Genomic DNA, 17,123 nt, shown 5'->3' with positions numbered 1-17,123 from the left:
TGTTCAGAAAGTTGCCCAAAGTCACACAGCTTATAAGAGTACAACCAGGATTTGAACCCAGGCAGGCGAGCATTAGTGCCCACATGCTTTACCACCAGACTTACTGCCACAAAAACAAACAAGAACAAGTCCTCATGCCTGGTTACAGAAAGCTCTGGAAATGGTTCCTAAGATTTTAAAGGGCCCCAGCTTGACTCACCCAAGTACTGTGGAAGGTTGATATCGGTGACCTTCCCTGTCTCCCCTAACTGCTCCAGGATCTTGGTGGAATCACAATTTATTTTCTTAAAAAGGTCCTCCACTGAACTCCTGAGTTGCTCCAAGGTCTTTTGGATCTCCTTGTAGCTGTTCTCATACATATCTGCCTCCTCCGTGGTTTTCTTTAGTTTCTCCTGGTGGCAGACCCCGATTCCCAACCCAGGTCAGCCAGGCTGCCACCTTGGGGTCAGCGCCCCCTAAAGACTTGCAGTGGGGATGAGGGTTCAGGACCCTCTGGGGCCAGGGTCTCCAAACTGCAAGTTTTCAAACCTCGAAGGGAGTGCAAGATCAATTAATGAGCCTCAGTCAGCATTTAAAAATGGAGTAGAACAGAAAAGAAAGGGAAAAATACTAGAATGCATTGCAGGTAATAGGATAAGTATTATTCAATGTATACATAATGTATACAAGTTTTATTGTATACATAATGTATGTATGTATTGTATACATATGTATGTATATCTATATGTGTACTGGGTAGTTAGTGTGTTTTTTTTAATAATCCTCACCTGAGAATATTTTTTCCATTGATTTTTAGAGGAGTGGAAGAGGCAGGGAAAGACAGAGAGAAACATCGATCTGAGAGAAACACATCGATTGGTTGCCTCCTCCATGAGCCCCAACCAGGGTCCAGGCCTGGGCCAAGGAGGAGCCTGCAACCGAGGTATATGCCCTTGATGGAATCGAACCCGGGACCCTTTGGCCCACAGGCCGATGCTCTATCCACTGAGCCAAACTAGCTAGGGCGTGGGTTAGTTGTTTTTTGTTTTTTTAATTGAAAACTGGTGACTTCTTTATTAAAAATTATAGCCCACAGGAAGAAATATATTTTATATTTGCGGCCTAATTCCTACCTACCTACCTACATATGTATGTGTATGTGTGTGTATTCATATATATTATCTAATCAAATGAAATTAAAGTTTCACAAATCAATATTCTTATTGTGTGTTCTAATATTTTCTTTTCTATTCTGTCTCATTATTTTTTAAATGCTGGTTGCAGTCCAACAAACTAATTTCACCACTCACGGGCTAAAACACTGCTTGAGCCCCGTGGTTCTCAAAGTGGGGTCCCAGGGCCAGCAGTTCAGCTTCAATGGGAAACTTGTTAGAAATACAAGTTATGGGGCTACAGTGCAGACTAAACCAGAGGCTCTGGGTGTGGCCTGGCAACCTGTGTTTTAATGAACCTCCAGGTGATTCTAACACCCAACAAAGTTTAAGAACCTCCTAGAGTCCACTGGATCGCAATCTTGCCTTCAACTTAATATCACCTCGGAGCTTTAAAATATTTGCTGTGCAGCCCAGCTGGTGTATGGTTCAGTGGTTGAGCTTTGACTTATGAATCAAGAGGTCAGGGCTGCCAAAGCCGGTTTGGCTCAGTGGATAGAGCGTCAGCCTGCAGTCCCAGGTTCGATTCTGGTCAAGGGCATGTACCTTGGTTGCGGGCACATCCCCAGTGGGAGATGTGCAGGAGGCAGCTGATTGATGTTTCTCTCTCATCGATGTTTCTGGTTCTCTATCTCTCTCCTTTCCTCTCTGTAAAAAATCAATAAAATATATTTTTAAAAAAAATAGGTCAGGGCTCATTCCCCAGTGGGCGGCATACAGGAGGCAGCTGATCAATGATTCTTTCCCATCATTAATGCTTCTATCTCTCTCTCCCTCTCCCTTCCGCTCTGAAATCAATTAAAAAATATATAGTATATGTATTTGCTGCACAGACCCCAGTGTCAGATTCAGAGTCACTGGTCTGGGGTGCAGCCTGGGTATCGGGAATGTCAAAGCCTCCAAGGTGATTCTGACTTGCAGCCCAGGCTGAGAATCGCTGCACTCGGTTGAGTGCTCCAACGCTTCCAGCATCCTGGTTTCCTTTTGATTTCCGTTATGAAAACAAGATATGTTCTCATAAGTAGAATAATAAATAATTGGCCTTTGATAGGAAATGAACCCAAGACCTAGCTGGTTTGACTCCGTGGATAGAGAATCAGCCTGAAGACTAAAGGGTCCCAGGTTCAATTCCGGCCAAGGGCACATGCCTGGGTTATGGGCTCGAACCCCAGGAGGGGACATGCAAGAGGTAGCCGATCAATGATTCTCTGTCATCACTGATGTTTGTATCTCTCTCTCCCTCTCCCTTCCTCTCTGAAGTCAACAAAAAAAATATTTTTGAAAAAGTTCACATTTTCTTTAAAAAGCCTATTGTGATAGCGATAATATGTGTCCCAACACCTAAAAGGTTCCAGGCATTTTACACGCATCATCTCAACTCATCCTCATAATACTGACCCAGTTTTCAGATGAGGAATATTGAGGTCAGAGAAGAAAAGTCAACTTGTTTTTAGCTCTCCTGTATCAAGTTGTCTAAGTACCTGACCTTGGGTTCAACTCTTGGACAATTATTAGTAACAAGGTGATAGTAACGGTCCTATGAAGTGAGAACAATTATTACCCCCACTTTACAGGTGTTAAAACTGAGGCTAAGAGAGGTTGAATCACTTTCCCAAAGTCACACAGTTGGGAAGTGACTTTCCTGAGAGTTACAGCCAAGCATTTGTTTCCAAGGCCCAGCTGCTTAACTCCTATGCAAAACCCTCCCATCAAAGACTGGCCCCACCTTTTCTCCCAGAGGGGCTGGAGATGACAAAATGGAAGGTGTGTGGCAAGGCTCCAAGAATAGAGCAGATGGACGCAGAACTAAGAAAGCCGGGGGCTATTAAGACAAATTATCCTGTTTTTGCACTTGAAAAGGCCTCCAGAAGGCCCTTTAATGCCAAAGGAACTAACAGCGATGGTGGGAGAGATGCTTGGGGTTGCCTGGTGAGCCCCAGCTTCCCTAAGCTGCCCCCCTTTAGGCCTTCAAAACCCAGAGAGGCAGAGCAGCACTAACCCCAACCTCAACAAAGCACCTGGACGTTGGGTGACCCAAAGCCGAGGACATGGGACTGTAAGTCTGTGCCCAGCGTGGGAAGGGTCTCCTGGGACTTGGGTCCTGCCTGGAAGTCAAACTCCTCACACCTGGACTCCTGGGGAAGGCCTCTGAGCGGCAGCAGCTCAAGGGGCATCGTGTGCTTTGCTTCCCCCCAGTGGCTCACTAGAGAATGGCACCGCCATAGCTGTCTACCAGGTGCATATGCCAAGAACAGAAAGAAGCCCCAGAGAAGAGAAGGGAAATGAGCTAGGAACACAGTTCCTGGGCCAGAAACCATTAGATTATAAGAGGGCTTTAAAGTCAACTGTCTGAATTCACATCGTTGGCAGATGTTTGGTATCCATTCTCCCTTTATACCTGGATAACAAAACCTTGATTGTATTTAGGGTGGCCATGTGCCCAGCTAAAAATTGTATTTCCAAACTCTCCTTGGCAATAGGAATGGCCAGTGAGGTGTAAACACAGGAGTCATTGGCTGAGACTTCCGGGAAAGAACTTTCAAGCTGGCTGACTCAACCATGTTATGGCTGGACCATCGGCAGCCATACTCATCCTCACGACTAAGAGGCATCTTTGGGAATGTAAGCCACACACTAAGGACGGCAAAACAAAAGAGAGGAGCCTGGGTCCCTGATGACATCATGACTTCAGTCTTATTTCTTAACGAAGTAAATAAACTTCCATCTTGAGTAGGCCCCAGTTATTTTGGGTCTGTGTTATTGGCAGCTAAATACTAGTACAACGCAAAGCTCATACAGTATTCCAGCTTCCATGATGTTGGTCAAGTGACTTTGCGTAGTACAACGCAAAGCTCATACAGTATTCCAGCTCCATGATGTTGGTCAAGTGACTTTGCCTCTCTGAACCTCAGTTTCCTCATCTGTAAAATGCTCCACCTACCTCCTAGGGCCGCTGTGAGGATTAAATGAGAGTGTAAGCAAAGCACAGCCTAATACCTGGTATGTAGTACTTGCTCAAGGTATGTTTGTAATAACTATTATTGATTGAGAACAGGTTACAGCCAGGACAAGGGAGAGAAAAAAGACGGAGGCAGATATCTGTCTGCAATTTGCCAACCTGGGATAAATTTATAGTTGCAAGGGCCTGGGCTAGGCTCCCTGAAGTGGGGGAGTCTTTAAATGGACACAGTGGCCCCCGGGACAAAATTCCGTGCAGCAATGCCTGTAGCAGAGGCTGCCTGTGACCTAGGGTCAGACCTGCCCAGATGTGACTCAGGCCAGGAGAGAGTCACAGGGCAGGTTTCTTACTCCTCCTGAGAACCAACTGACAGGCTGCCTGACAGACAGACAGACAGACAGACGACAGACAACGGAAACTCCTGTGTCCCTTCCTTCCCATCCTGGTCTTACCTCCAGCTGTTTCCTGACAGAGAGGTCATTATCATCAGACATTTTCTGCTGGGCTTGCAAGTGGATGATCTCGTTCTGCTCGAGAGAAAAACCAGACCATGAAAAAAGTGGGTGCTCCTCTCCCTGCCACACCTGGAAACCAGACTGTGCCTCGAGGAGTTTGTGAGGATTTAAATTATCCAATCCAAGGAGCCCAGAACCCCTGAGTCCCTCTTCTGGCCCTGGAGGTTTCCTAATTTAATAAAGGTGAGGGCCCGGCCAGTGTTGCTCAATGGTTGAGTGTCAACCCATGAACCAAAAGGTCACTGGTTCAATTCCCGGTCAGGGCACATGCCCAGGTTGCGGGCTCGATCCCCAGTAGGGGTTATGCAGGATGCAGCCAACTGATGTTTCATCAATGTTTCTATCTCTCTATCCCCTCCTCTCTCTAAAATAAATAAAACGTATATTTTTTTAAAAAGAATACTGCAGTAGTCAACAACAACAAAAATAAAACATTGTGAGAATAGGAGGGTGGATGGCTCTTTTTTTTTCTGGATAAGTGTCTAGAACAGTGTGATCAATAGAATTTTCTGTGATGGTTGAAATGCCCTGTCTGCATCATCCAGTGCTGCAGCCACCAGCCACACATGGGTACTGAGTACTTGAAATGTGCTAGTGCCACTGAGGAACTGAATCACCACATGGAGTGAGTGGCTACTGTAACGGACAGGCAGCCTCGAGCAGCGGTTCTCAAGCTCTAGCATGAACCAGAATCACCTGGAAACTTTATATGCTCTTGGATTACATTTTCCCACAGGCATGTAGATTATGTTTCCCGTCTTTAAAGGGAAAAGAGTAACCCCAAAAGAAATCTTCCAAAAAGATTAACCAATGCCATGCCCGGGTGATGGGATGCTTCTTGATTTGGGGTTTCCATTTATACTTTTCAGTATTTCCAAATTTTGTACATAACCTGAGTAGGTGGCATTCCTCTTCTGCCCAGAACTCTCCCACGGCTCTTGTTTCTCAGCATGACTGCCAGAGTATATTCTGGAAATATACTCTGCCCAGAACCCATAGCATCCCTCCCCTCTCGAACCTCAGCTCCCACCCCATCTCTCTCTCTCCATTCCAGGCACCCTAGCCTGCTTGCACTCTCCTGCCCCAGGACCTTTGCACTGCTGTTTTCTCTGCCTGGAATAATCATCCCCCCGCCCAGTCCCCAAAGATTTGCACAGCTTATTCCCTCACCTACAAGTCTGATTAAGCTTAACTTCTCAATGGCCATGCCCTCACCTGACTCCAGAATCCCTCTTTTCACATGCTCCACTGTATCTTTTTATCCACGTTTCTCACTTTCTAATAAACTCTATCAGTTATGTGTTTGTTGGGCTTGTTGTTTTTTGTCTGTTTCTCCCTGGCAGAAAAGCAGCTCCATGAAGGAAGAGCTTTTTGAAACCTTGCTCACAGACATATTACCAGTGCCCAGAACAGTGTCTGGCATAGAGAAGGTGTTTAACAAATAACTTGCCGGATGAACAAATAACCCAAAAGAACACTTTTTCAATGATAATAATCAACTTTATGCATAATATGTGATAATAACTATGTTACATTTTTAAAGCATCACCAAAGAAGATCAGAAGAAAACAGTTCAAAATGATTGTGTTTAGGCAATGGAATAATGGGCGGTTTTTAAAATTCTTTCTATCCTTAGGTAGTTTCCAAATTTTCTATAATGAACGTATCTTTCTCTTCTAAGATTTTTAACATATTAAGCCTTCCCATTGGAAAGCAGAGCTTTCAGGATTTATTCAACAAGCATTTGCAGTTCTATTTAAGCCCCCAAAGGCACTTCGGTAACTTCAAAACGGAGCTCAGAAACTACTGTTCTGGTGCAAACATCACTCTACAGATGGAAAATCTGAAGCCTGGAGAGGGCAAGGACCTGCCCCATCTTCATCAGACACATCCCGCCCTAATGCCAGAGGCAAGCTATGTAGCAAAGAGTAAGTACCATCATGGGGAATGGGAAAGATCTAGGTCAATTCTGTTGGGGAACCATTTCCTGGCCAGGTCAGTTTCCTCAAATCCCTCTCTATGGCTTGTCTCTGTCACCCCACTGGGACTAGTAAAGTGCTCCTTCCTGGAAAATAGGGATTCGGGGTCCTGCCAACTCCCAGACCGCCCTTCCATGCTCCTTCAGATCTCTTTGTATTCAAAGACCACCCCTGCAATACTGCACATGGCCACCAGAGGGGAGTGGTGAAGCACCTACATGGGAGATGCAAACTCAAGCCCAGCTGGCCTGGCTGAAAGAGGGCAGGCTTGGGGGATGACAGGGGCAGGGGACTAAGCTTCCCGCGCGACAGCGGGCAGGAGTTGTCAAATCTGACTTTCCAAGAGAAATCAGAAACCCAGAGTTTCATTTTTAAATGCTAGCAGCTAATACATTTTTTTATATGGGGGTGGGGGAGATCAAGCAGAAAAAAAAAAAGGAAAGCTGCATACATCCTGTTGGGGAACTAGCCCTACCCATCACTCTAACCGCAACCCTCCAGGTAGGGGTGAAGGCAGATGCTAGAATCCTATTTGTTTTTACCTTTTTTTTTTTTTTTTTTTTTACCTAAGCCCTAGTTTGAGCAGAGATGCCACAAGAAAGCCAAAAGGTTAAGTCTCAGGCACTTCCTCCAATCACCCATCCACCTCCACCCCTTTCATCAGGGACCGCTCCATTTTATCTGTTTTCTCAACTGGTGTTTCCTCGGAACCTGAGTTTAAACAAAAATGTTCTATAGATTTTTTTTATCAAGTCTTGGAGACTACTGCTCTAGTGCAAGTAGTCACTCTACAGATGAGGAGACTGAGGCCCAGAAAGGGTGAGAATTTGGCCATCTTCATCAGACACGTTCGTCCCAGTGCCAGAGGCAGTCTGTGTGGCAAATGGAGGACAGGAGAGCACCCTCAAGGTGAATGGGAAGGTCAAGGTCAATTACTGTTTGGGAACCAATTACTAAATGTGCCTCCCATTGTGTGCGGGGGAGGGAGGGGCGGGGGGAATGGGACCCTAACTTATGCAAGTTGGTTTTACTGTCTCTCTCCTTAGTTTCATTAGTTTCTACATGCTATTTGATTAAATACAAACAAAGAGTCAATTTAAAAAATGTCAACTTTGGGCAACAGGAAGACAGAGGGAATACACTGTGAGCTGGACATTCTCCATCTCTCCCAGAATCTACCCTCCTGCCTTCTGGCTTGGGTTGGGCCTAGCCAATGAGAGACACCAGCTGGAGATTACAGGGCAGAAGGAGAGTGAGGCTGGGGGTCCTTCCCCACTCCTTGGCAGGTCACTACTTTGGCCACACCCCTCCAGGAAGGGCACACAGACAGCTTTCTCCACACACCTCTCTCCTAATTCCAGAAACTGCTCCCTCCCCTCACCCGTTCTGGACCCCTCTCCTCTTGCTGGTCCTGCACTCTCCCTTCTTAATTTTCTTTGTAAATAGTCCCTTTAAAAAAAAACTCACCTCAATTTACCCATTTGGGGCATGCCATCTGTTTCCTGGGACAACCCTAACTGATACAACCGCCTCCATTTCCGCCATTTCTGCATGCCACCTATACTGTTATTAACTATCAACCTACTATTACCTCTGAATACTCTTTAATTCAACCAAACTTTATTTTAACATGTTGATCATTATTTGTTTACTATTATTATTACTGATCGCACGAATAATATCCAAGTCACAAGTTTCTCTGCAAGCTACCTTTTTCCTAATCCTCATTAAAATTAATTCATCGCTGGTAAATTACAAGTTCCACCTATACATTCTAGCTATGATCTACTCACACAAGCCCCACACTCAGGAAACAGTGGCATGACAAAAGGAAGTGGCTCCTCTAGTCATATAAACAGAACACTGAGACCTCAGAGGGAAGACTAAATTCCCTGAGGAGATGGCATTTGTGCAGGGCAGGGACTAATGTGCAGTATTTCACCAGAAGAAGGGCAAGGGGGTGGGAGGAGGAAGCAGCACAAGAAAAGCCTCTGGGGAGGGAAATGCAGGGCCCAGCTGGGTCTGGCAGCTGCAGAGGGAGCCTTGGGGGTCGTGATGGGGGCGGAGCCTGCAGGGGCCCGTTGAAGCTACATTTTGAAGAGCCTGGAGTGTCACCCTGAGTTTAGAGACTCTACCCTTTGTAGACATCCCAAAGGCTGTTTAGGTATGCTCTGGGGAATAAGTAGCCCAGGAGCCAATTAAGTTTGGGAAATGACAGGTTCAACGAAGGCAACCAGGTTTCTTCACCAAAGGGCTTGGCAGAGCATTTACTATGCTCATGGACACCAAGTCTCTCCAAGATGAATCGACCCTCTCCTCTCAATTCTGTGAAGCTGTTGATTAACAGAAGGCAGCAAGCTTTTGAGGCAAAGAGCCAGATAGATTTCTCAGGATTTATAGGCCACGTATGGTCTGTCTTATATATTATTCTTATTTTTTTATACCCCTTTAAATATATAAAAACCATTCTTAGTTCATGGGCTATGCAAAAATAGACCACAGGCCATATTTGGCCATGGCTATAGTTTACTGAACCCTGGATTATAAAACATGACATGGATAATAGATGTCACTTGGAGTGAGGGGACATGACCACATTAAGTGTGTATATCAATTGAAAGGCAAATACCAATTCCAGAAAGGTTGAAAATGCAGGCAGGACATTGGGAGAAATGTAGTGTTTCCTGAATGGATTTGCCCTCGAGGCCCTTTTTGTTGCAGAGCATCTCAAAGAGTGTTCCAAAGAGCCCCCAGTGGGTAAGGCTGCTGTGGGGGCGGGCCCATCTCAGGCCTGGGAAAGAAGAGTGGCCCTGCCCAGCCGCATGGCTCAGTGACTGAGTGTTTGAGTGTCAACTTGCGAACCAGGAGGTCACGGTTCAATTCCTGGGCAGGGCACATACCCGGATTGCGGGCTTGATGCCCTGCGTGAGGCATGCAGGAGGTACCTGATCAATGAGTCCCTCTCATTACGAATGTTTCTCTCTCCTCTCTCTCTCTCTCTCCCTCTCCCTCTCCCTCTCCCTCTCTCCCTCCCTCTCCCTCCCTTCATCTCTGAAATCAATTAAAAAAAATTTTTTTTGTAAAGAATGGCTCTGACCTGGATTTTCTCGGTCTTCTTCTCCATCATCTCCATGTCATTGTTGAGCTCCGTGACATACGTGAACCGGGCAAAGTTCTTTTCCTCCTTGGCCAGGAATTCCTCAATGAGCTGATTCACGTTCCCATCCTCTGTCAGCTTCAGCAGCCGGAGGTGGGCCACCTCGTAGCTCTCAAAGCTCTCACCCTTGCTCTTCCTCCTGGCCCTCTTTGGCTTGAGAGCTAGAAAGGAAAAGCCAGTGATATGAGTGTGAAAAGGAAGGTGCTCAGTGCAGTGCCCAGCAGAGATGTGTTCTGTGTGTATGATTATTGTGCCTTGGGGAGGACGCTAGGGTTTCCCAGGAGATGGGGCAGGAACTTCACTCCTTAGTTGCTTCACAAATATCTTAACTGCACACCTACTAGGTGCCAGACACTGAGTGGGGCTCTGTGAGTACAAAACCTTTGCCCCATGGAGCTTTGGTGGGGGAATCAGAAAAAAAGAAGACAGCCAAGTAAAAAGAAAAAGAAATCCAATAACTACCATTGTGGCCTGAGAATGGAGGTGCTGTGACGGGGAGCTGGATGGTCAGGGAAGTCCTCTCAAAGGATGAGACATCTGAGCAGGACGAAATTCAAGGAGGCCCTGGGGACAGGGGCCTGAGACAGGCTCAGAACTTGGCGGATTCACGAAATCAGAACTAAGAAAGTTCTCTAAACCTTGCTCTCTCCAGCCTGGATACCTGCAATAGCTCCTACTCTCCTGAACTCAGTCTTAGCTTTCCGATTTGGTCCCCAAGTGGCAATTAGGAGGATCTTCCCAGGCCCCTCTGGTCACATGAGCCCTTGGCATGCCGTGGTTCTCCGTGGTTGCTGGGTTGAAGCTGAAGCTTCTCAGCCTGGTTCACCATCTGGTCCCTCTGCCCCAGGAGAGTGTACCTTCTTTTTGGGCCTGCTCTTCGAACTCCATCCGATCATTCAGCTTGATGAGCAGGAAGGATTTGAGTTTGGTCTCGTGGTCATAGACGCGCTCCAGCTCTCGGATCTCTAGGTTGTACTGAGAGATGTCCTTCTGCTGGCGATCCTTCATGGCAGCCATTCGGGCGGTGGCTTCCAGTCTGGGTGAAGGGGGCACAAAACCTGAGTGTCCAGAGGATCCGCCCCTCTCCCTGCCAGCCCAGAGGGACTTCCTGCCAATGACCACCACGTCTTGCCATCAGGGAGTGGAGGAGCAGCCCTCTTTACCTGAATGACAGGAGCTACCAAGTCTAGACCACCCCCAGTAAATTCTTCTTCTTTCATCACCTCCACCATCAGCATTATCACCATCATCATCACCACCACTTGTCAATTACTCTGTCCCAGCCACTCCTTAATACATACATATTATTTAATCCTCACTACCACCCAAAGGGGTCCTATGACAATATAGTAGTGTTAGAGCCAGGATTCGAACCCAGACCTGACTCCAAAACATGTGCTCTTCACTGCTAAACTATATGTCTTTTGGCCCTGTGAGGGTAAAGCCAGGAGACTAAGAGAGACCCCTAGGACTAGAGGCAGGGGCACCTGAAGGAGATAATATGACATAGAGCTTTGAATCTCAGATCTGCCATTTATCTGGATCTCAGGTATTTTGGCATCTCTAAGCTTCCACTTCCTGGTCTATAAAATGGGGGTATAACTCCTATGGCATTTGTGAGGACTGAAATATTCCCCAAAGCACCTAGCATCAGGCTAGGCACACAGTCAGCGCTTAGAGTTATTATGATGATTTAAGGTTCCTCAACACATAAGCACAGGAGGCAGTGGTGGCCCAGAGTAGGACATTAGATGGTCAGCAGGGGTCTAAGAGACCTTCTTTCCCCCCCGAGGGTCTCTCCCTCAGCCCACCTCTGCTCATAGGCCTGAGCGGACTGCTCAATGGCCTCATTCATGATTTTCTTCTGCATTAACAGGCGCCCATGGAGCTGCTGGTAGGCGTGGTCATAAGCTGCCTTCTCAAACCGCAGGTCCTCAATCTCCTTGCGGAGCTTAGAGTTGGTGGTCAGCATCTTGTTAAAGTTCGTGGTGACCTGTGGGGAGGGGTGTGCTTCAAAACAGGGCTCGTTCCTAGGGCATGAGACAAGTTTCCAAAAAGCAGCCAGAGGGTTGAGAGGTCTTCCCCCAACCCCCCACCCCAGGCCCAAAGGACAGTGGCTTGGAGCACTGGGTGAGAGGCTTAAGTTGGCCACCAACTGGCTTAGTGGCCTTTGACAAGTTACTTTTCTTGGATTTCAAGTGTCTCACCTACGTTTATACCTAACTTCTGGTTTTCAGTAATTACAGGGGCGAGGGGAACAAGCTGAATGATACCATGAGGAGCAATCAGCCACATCCAGCAAGTAGAACTTTCTACGGGACAAGTGACCTGGTCTCTTCAATAAGTTGATGACAGGAAAGAAGTTGGGATGGGGCTGTTTTCACGCAGAGCTTCTCACACTCAGCACTCTTGACATTTTGGGCTGGATGATGCACTGTGGTTAAGGGCTGTCCTGTGCTTGGTAGAGTGTTAAAGAAGGAAGACACTACAGAATTGACTCGGGAAGAAATAGAAAATCTGAATAGACCTCTAACAAAAAGCCAACCTCTACAGACAAGGCATCATTAGATCACGTACGCGTTTATTAATTCATTCAATCAATAGATGTCTGCTGAGCACCGACCGCGAGCCTCACACTGTGCCAGGCATTATTGATTCTTAACCACCTTTATCCTCACTGGGGTTGTTAATAAATAGTGCAGCTCTAGCCGGTGTGGCTCAGTGGGACTGCTGGGACTGAAGGGTCCCAGTTGTTTCGATTCCAGTCAAGGGCACATGCCCGGGTTGTGGACTCGATTCCTAGTAGGGGGCATGCAGGAGGCAGCCAATCAATGATTCTTTCTCATCATTGATGTTTCTATCTCTCCCTCTCCCTTCCTCTCTGAAATCAATATCAATTTAAAAAAAAATTTTTTTTTAAATAGTGCAGCCTATGTCCAAGCCCGGGAGGTTCTGAGGTAACTGTGGAAGGGGTCCAGAAACCTGCATGTTGACATGCATCCTAGGCATTCTGAGCATGGCAGCAAATCACTGTGCAGGGATATTAAAGAGATACTGCCCTGCCCTCAGGCAGCTTCCAGGCTAAGGGGGCAGGGTGGGGAGGGAGGCAGACAGAGACCAGGTCAAATTTGGTTCAGCCATTCCTGGGTAAAGCTTGGTGGTCAGAGTTTTGGCAAAGCTCAGATCGTTGTGTAGTGAGTTAGTGACAAGCTTCCCTCCAAATCAATTCACTTTCCTTCTCTTCTGGCTAGTGTCCAGGGAGTTGTAACTTCACAAGCCAGACTGGAATGTATTGTTTGTACTTGCCCAGCACTCCTTCTCCCTTTCTTTATGCTTTTCTTTTTTTAAAATATATTTTATTGATTTTTTTACAGAGAGAAAGGGAGAGAGATAGAGAGTTAGAAACATCGATGAGAGAGAAACATTGATTCAGCTGCCTCCTGCACACTCCTCCCCACTGGGGAAGTGCCCGTAACCCAGGTACATGCCCTCGACTGGAATCGAACCTGGGACCCTTCAGTCCGCAGGCCGATGCTCTATCCACTGAGCCAAACTGGTTAGGGCTCTTTCTGCTTTTCTAGGGAAACTTCTCCCTCAATCTCAGACCACATCATTGAATAGGGCTGCCTTCCCCAATCTGATGGGAGAAAGGGGAGGAGGGAGAATTGCAGTTCAAGGGTAGCCACATGACTCCAGACCACAGTGATTGATTCAGGGATGGGCACGGGACCCAGGCTGGCCCCATGGGAACTCTGGGACTTGTGTCTGAACTCCTAGGGAAGAGACACTCCCTTTCTGCTGGTGTCTGTTCACGCTGGAGGCCACCCAAGAATGACGTCCACCCAGAGAAAAAATGGACAGCTAACGTGTCCTAAAGACATGTTTGGAGCACCTAGATCAGTGGTTCTCAACCTTCCTAATTCCGCGACCCTTTAATACAGTTCCTTATGTTGTGGTGACCCCCAACCATAAAATTATTTTCGTTGCTACTTCATAACTGTAATGTTGCTACTGTTATGAATCATAATGTAAATATCTGATATGCAGGATGTATTTTCATTGTTACAAATTGAACATAATTAAAGCATAGTGATTAATCACAAAAACAATATGTAATTATATATGTGTTTTCCGATGGTCTTAGGCGACCCCTGTGAAAGGGTTGTTCTACCCCGAATGGGGGTCGAGAACCACAGGTTGAGAAACGCTGACCTAGATCCACCTATGCCTGAAGGTACCACTTCTTCTCTAAAAATCTTCACTTCTATGACCAACACATTTAGCTATTTTTGCTTATTCCAGTTTGCAACAAAATCCTGCTTAATGCCAAAATCACAGTAAACTGAAGGCGATCAGGAAACGCCACTTTCTTTTTTATCAAGGTATGCAAACCTACGCCTAGTATTTCTCAGTGACATCAATGACAACCAAAAGGCACTCGCTCTAATAGAGGCACGAGCAGATTGGCATGGGGGAGGAAAGTCTAACTAATTCTGCCTGGTGAAGGGTCATATTTGAGCTACTTCTTGAAAACAAGTAGGAGTTTATGAGTAGGCATCCCAGAAAGGGGGGAGGAAAATAGGAGGAATAGAGGCAGTATGTGGGCATCCGCATGTGCTAAGGTGCAGAGAGCAAGAAGGAGAAAGGCACCTTAGGTGAAGGTACCACTTCAAGAGAGGATGGAACAGAGAGGGTGGAACAGAGTGAGTGGATGGTAAATTCTAACAGGCTGCCTGATCTAGACGTACACCATTAGTTCACCACCTCCTGAGCCTGTCTACTAAATGAGTATATATATTCTGCTAATGGCTCCACAGACACCATTCTTTACCCTGAGCAAAGGGAGGCAGAGATGTTTGCAAAACTGCAGAGAACCCCTTACGTACAAGATTCAAACGTGTCTCCAGCATGCGGATCTGTTTTTGCAGTTTCCGGGGGTGATTGGACTCCTGTGTTTTTGTGAAGATCTGTTTTTGGTTTATGATTTTTTTTTCCATCTGAGTAATCTGAAAAGATAATAAAAAAAGAAGAAAACCCAGCTGTGTGAACATCTGTATGGATACAAATCCGACAGTTCACTAACTTGAGTGTGCTAAAACAAAAATTGCAGTGTTATTTCTTTTCCTATAAATAGAATTTTAATTTCTCAGATACGTGCTCAATTCAACTTAATCCTAGCCAGTATGGGGTAAAATGAAGCAATTTAGAGGTTTTTTTGTTTTGTTTATTTAAATCCTGACCCGAGGATAGTTTTCCTTTGACTTTTAGAGAGAGTGGAAGTGAGAGGGAAAAACAGAGAGAAATATCAATGTGAGAGAAAAACATTGATTGGTTGCCTCCTGCATGAGCCCCAACCAGGGTCCAGGATGGGGAGAAGCCTGCAACTGAGGTAAGTGCCCTTGACCTGAATCGAACCTGGGACCCTTCAGTATGCAGGCTGACACTCTATCCACTGAGCCAAACCAGCCAGGGCAATTTAGAGTTTTTGCTGTAAATTTCACTCACCCGTGGGCATAAATTCCACCTTACCCTAACCCATGGTTCCCACCAGAAAGTTTCCAGCAGGTATTTCCCCCACAAAGGGCCTTCTGTAACCTGGTGGAGTGTTCTGGGGCTCTTGCAGTGGTGGGACTCTAGTGGCACTTAATGGTGGGTCAGGAGATGTCACACATCCTGCAACATCTGAGACCACACCAGACATCCAAGAACTGTGCCCCATCCTTGGTGACTGTCCAGTGCCCCTCTGGAAGGTATGCAGCTGTAAAATCCTCTATAATCTTCTGTACCTAGAGTCAAGCTGTCTCCTACATATAAACACAGTTTGGGGTTTTTTGTGTGTTTTTTAAAATATATTTTATTGATTTTTCACAGAGAGGAAGGGAGAGGGATAGAGAGTTAGAAACATCCATGAGAGAGAAACATCGATCAGCTGCCTCCTGCACAACCCCTACTGGGGATGTGCCCGCAACCAAGGTACATGCCCCTGGCCGGAATCGAACCTGGAACCCTTCAGTCCGCAGGCTGACACTTTATCCACTGAGCCAAACTGGTTAGGGCTAAACACAGTTTTTATTTAAAAAAATAATTGATAAGTAAATAGCCTTTTGATCCACACTCCTCTTGAGTATTATGTTACTTGCAGCCAAACGCATCCTTAACTGTCACACCATGGATGTTATCTACCACTTTATATAACCCCTGATCGATCTCCCAGCTCTATTAGTCCATTTCTCCACTATGTTCTCCAGTGCCTCCGCACTGTACTTCGAGTAAATTTTCAAATACTTACTGCATCAGTCAGAAGATGTTTGGTTATGCTCCAGTAATAAACACCCCCAAACTCAGTGATTTAAAACAAGAAAGGTTTCTTCCTCATTCGTGCTTCATATCTATCAGTGATTGGTGTTTGCAACTGCTATTAGTGAGATTTTGGATTTTACCTGGACTTTACCTCTAGCCAATCCCTAGAGGTAAAGTAAGCATTTGGAAATTTATTTAAAGTACAGTGGGGAGTCACTGGAGATCATGGTGGAGAAATGGATCAACAGAGTTGGAATCAATAGTGGTGGAGAGAGTGACCAGTCACATTTAGGAAAGTGAAGATGGGAGGGGTGTTATATCTGCCCTAAGGCATCATGGGTACTTCTCATATCCCTTCCACTTGCTCTGTGTTCTGTTTGGCCCTTTAAAAGTAAGACCATACCTTCTCATCCAGTTCAGCCAAGAGCATTTTCATCGATTTAATCAAGGAATCGTAGTCCTCTTTGGTTTGCAGCAGGAAACGCAGCTCCATATAGTTTTTCTCATTCAGATCCAAGTTCTTGGAGGACTTGATGAGATTCAAATGCAGGGTGATCTCATCCTGCTCCTCTTGCAGGGTCTTGATTTCCTTTCTGTTAGGAAAGCAGTGCCCAATTAACCCTGAACCCAAGTTCACCTTGATCAGACTCTCCAGAGTCCTTTGCTGTGAAAGGAGACTCGGAGAGGTACAGCCCACTGAAGCGGTGGAAGGGACCTGCCCAAGTCCTTGGTCCAGGTCTGGAACTCAGATCGCCTGCCACCCAGTTCACTGCACCGCCCACTGCTGTGCCTTCCTCGAGGGGCACTTTTTTCCTAGGGAACAATTTGGTGCTGTGCCTGTCAAAACCCATTACCCAGACATGGTGGGGGCCTCCACGTTCTCTTTTGCCCCCAGCTCACTGGCATATTTCCAGATTTTACTAATAAAAGCGTAATATGCTAATTAGACAGGAGACCTTCAGGGAGACCATCCGATGTCCTTCCCGACAAAGCCATGGTGGCAGGGCCGAGGCAGAGGCTGTTGGGGCGATCAGGCTAGGAGGGGAGGGTTGGGGGTGATCA

General features: G+C 46.3%; 1 protein-coding gene across 1 annotated transcript in view; it reads right to left on the bottom strand.

Annotated features, from left to right (window-relative positions):
* CCDC63 (coiled-coil domain containing 63) overlaps positions 1-17,123 on the bottom strand; it is a 44,252-nt gene that overhangs the window by 24,063 nt on the left and 3,066 nt on the right. Inside the window, exons 2-8 of the mRNA XM_006768996.2 lie at positions 16,465-16,654; positions 14,648-14,767; positions 11,573-11,754; positions 10,619-10,797; positions 9,702-9,922; positions 4,563-4,637; positions 200-392 (exon numbers count right to left, since the gene is read on the bottom strand). Coding sequence (XP_006769059.1) covers positions 200-392; positions 4,563-4,637; positions 9,702-9,922; positions 10,619-10,797; positions 11,573-11,754; positions 14,648-14,767; positions 16,465-16,654 — 1,160 coding nt within the window. The remainder of the gene's footprint in view (positions 1-199; positions 393-4,562; positions 4,638-9,701; positions 9,923-10,618; positions 10,798-11,572; positions 11,755-14,647; positions 14,768-16,464; positions 16,655-17,123) is intronic.

Source organism: Myotis davidii, unplaced genomic scaffold (genome assembly GCF_000327345.1).
Source record: "Myotis davidii unplaced genomic scaffold, ASM32734v1 scaffold223, whole genome shotgun sequence".
Taxonomy (NCBI): Eukaryota; Metazoa; Chordata; class Mammalia; order Chiroptera; family Vespertilionidae; genus Myotis; species Myotis davidii.
This window is presented reverse-complemented; position numbering and strand designations above follow the sequence as displayed.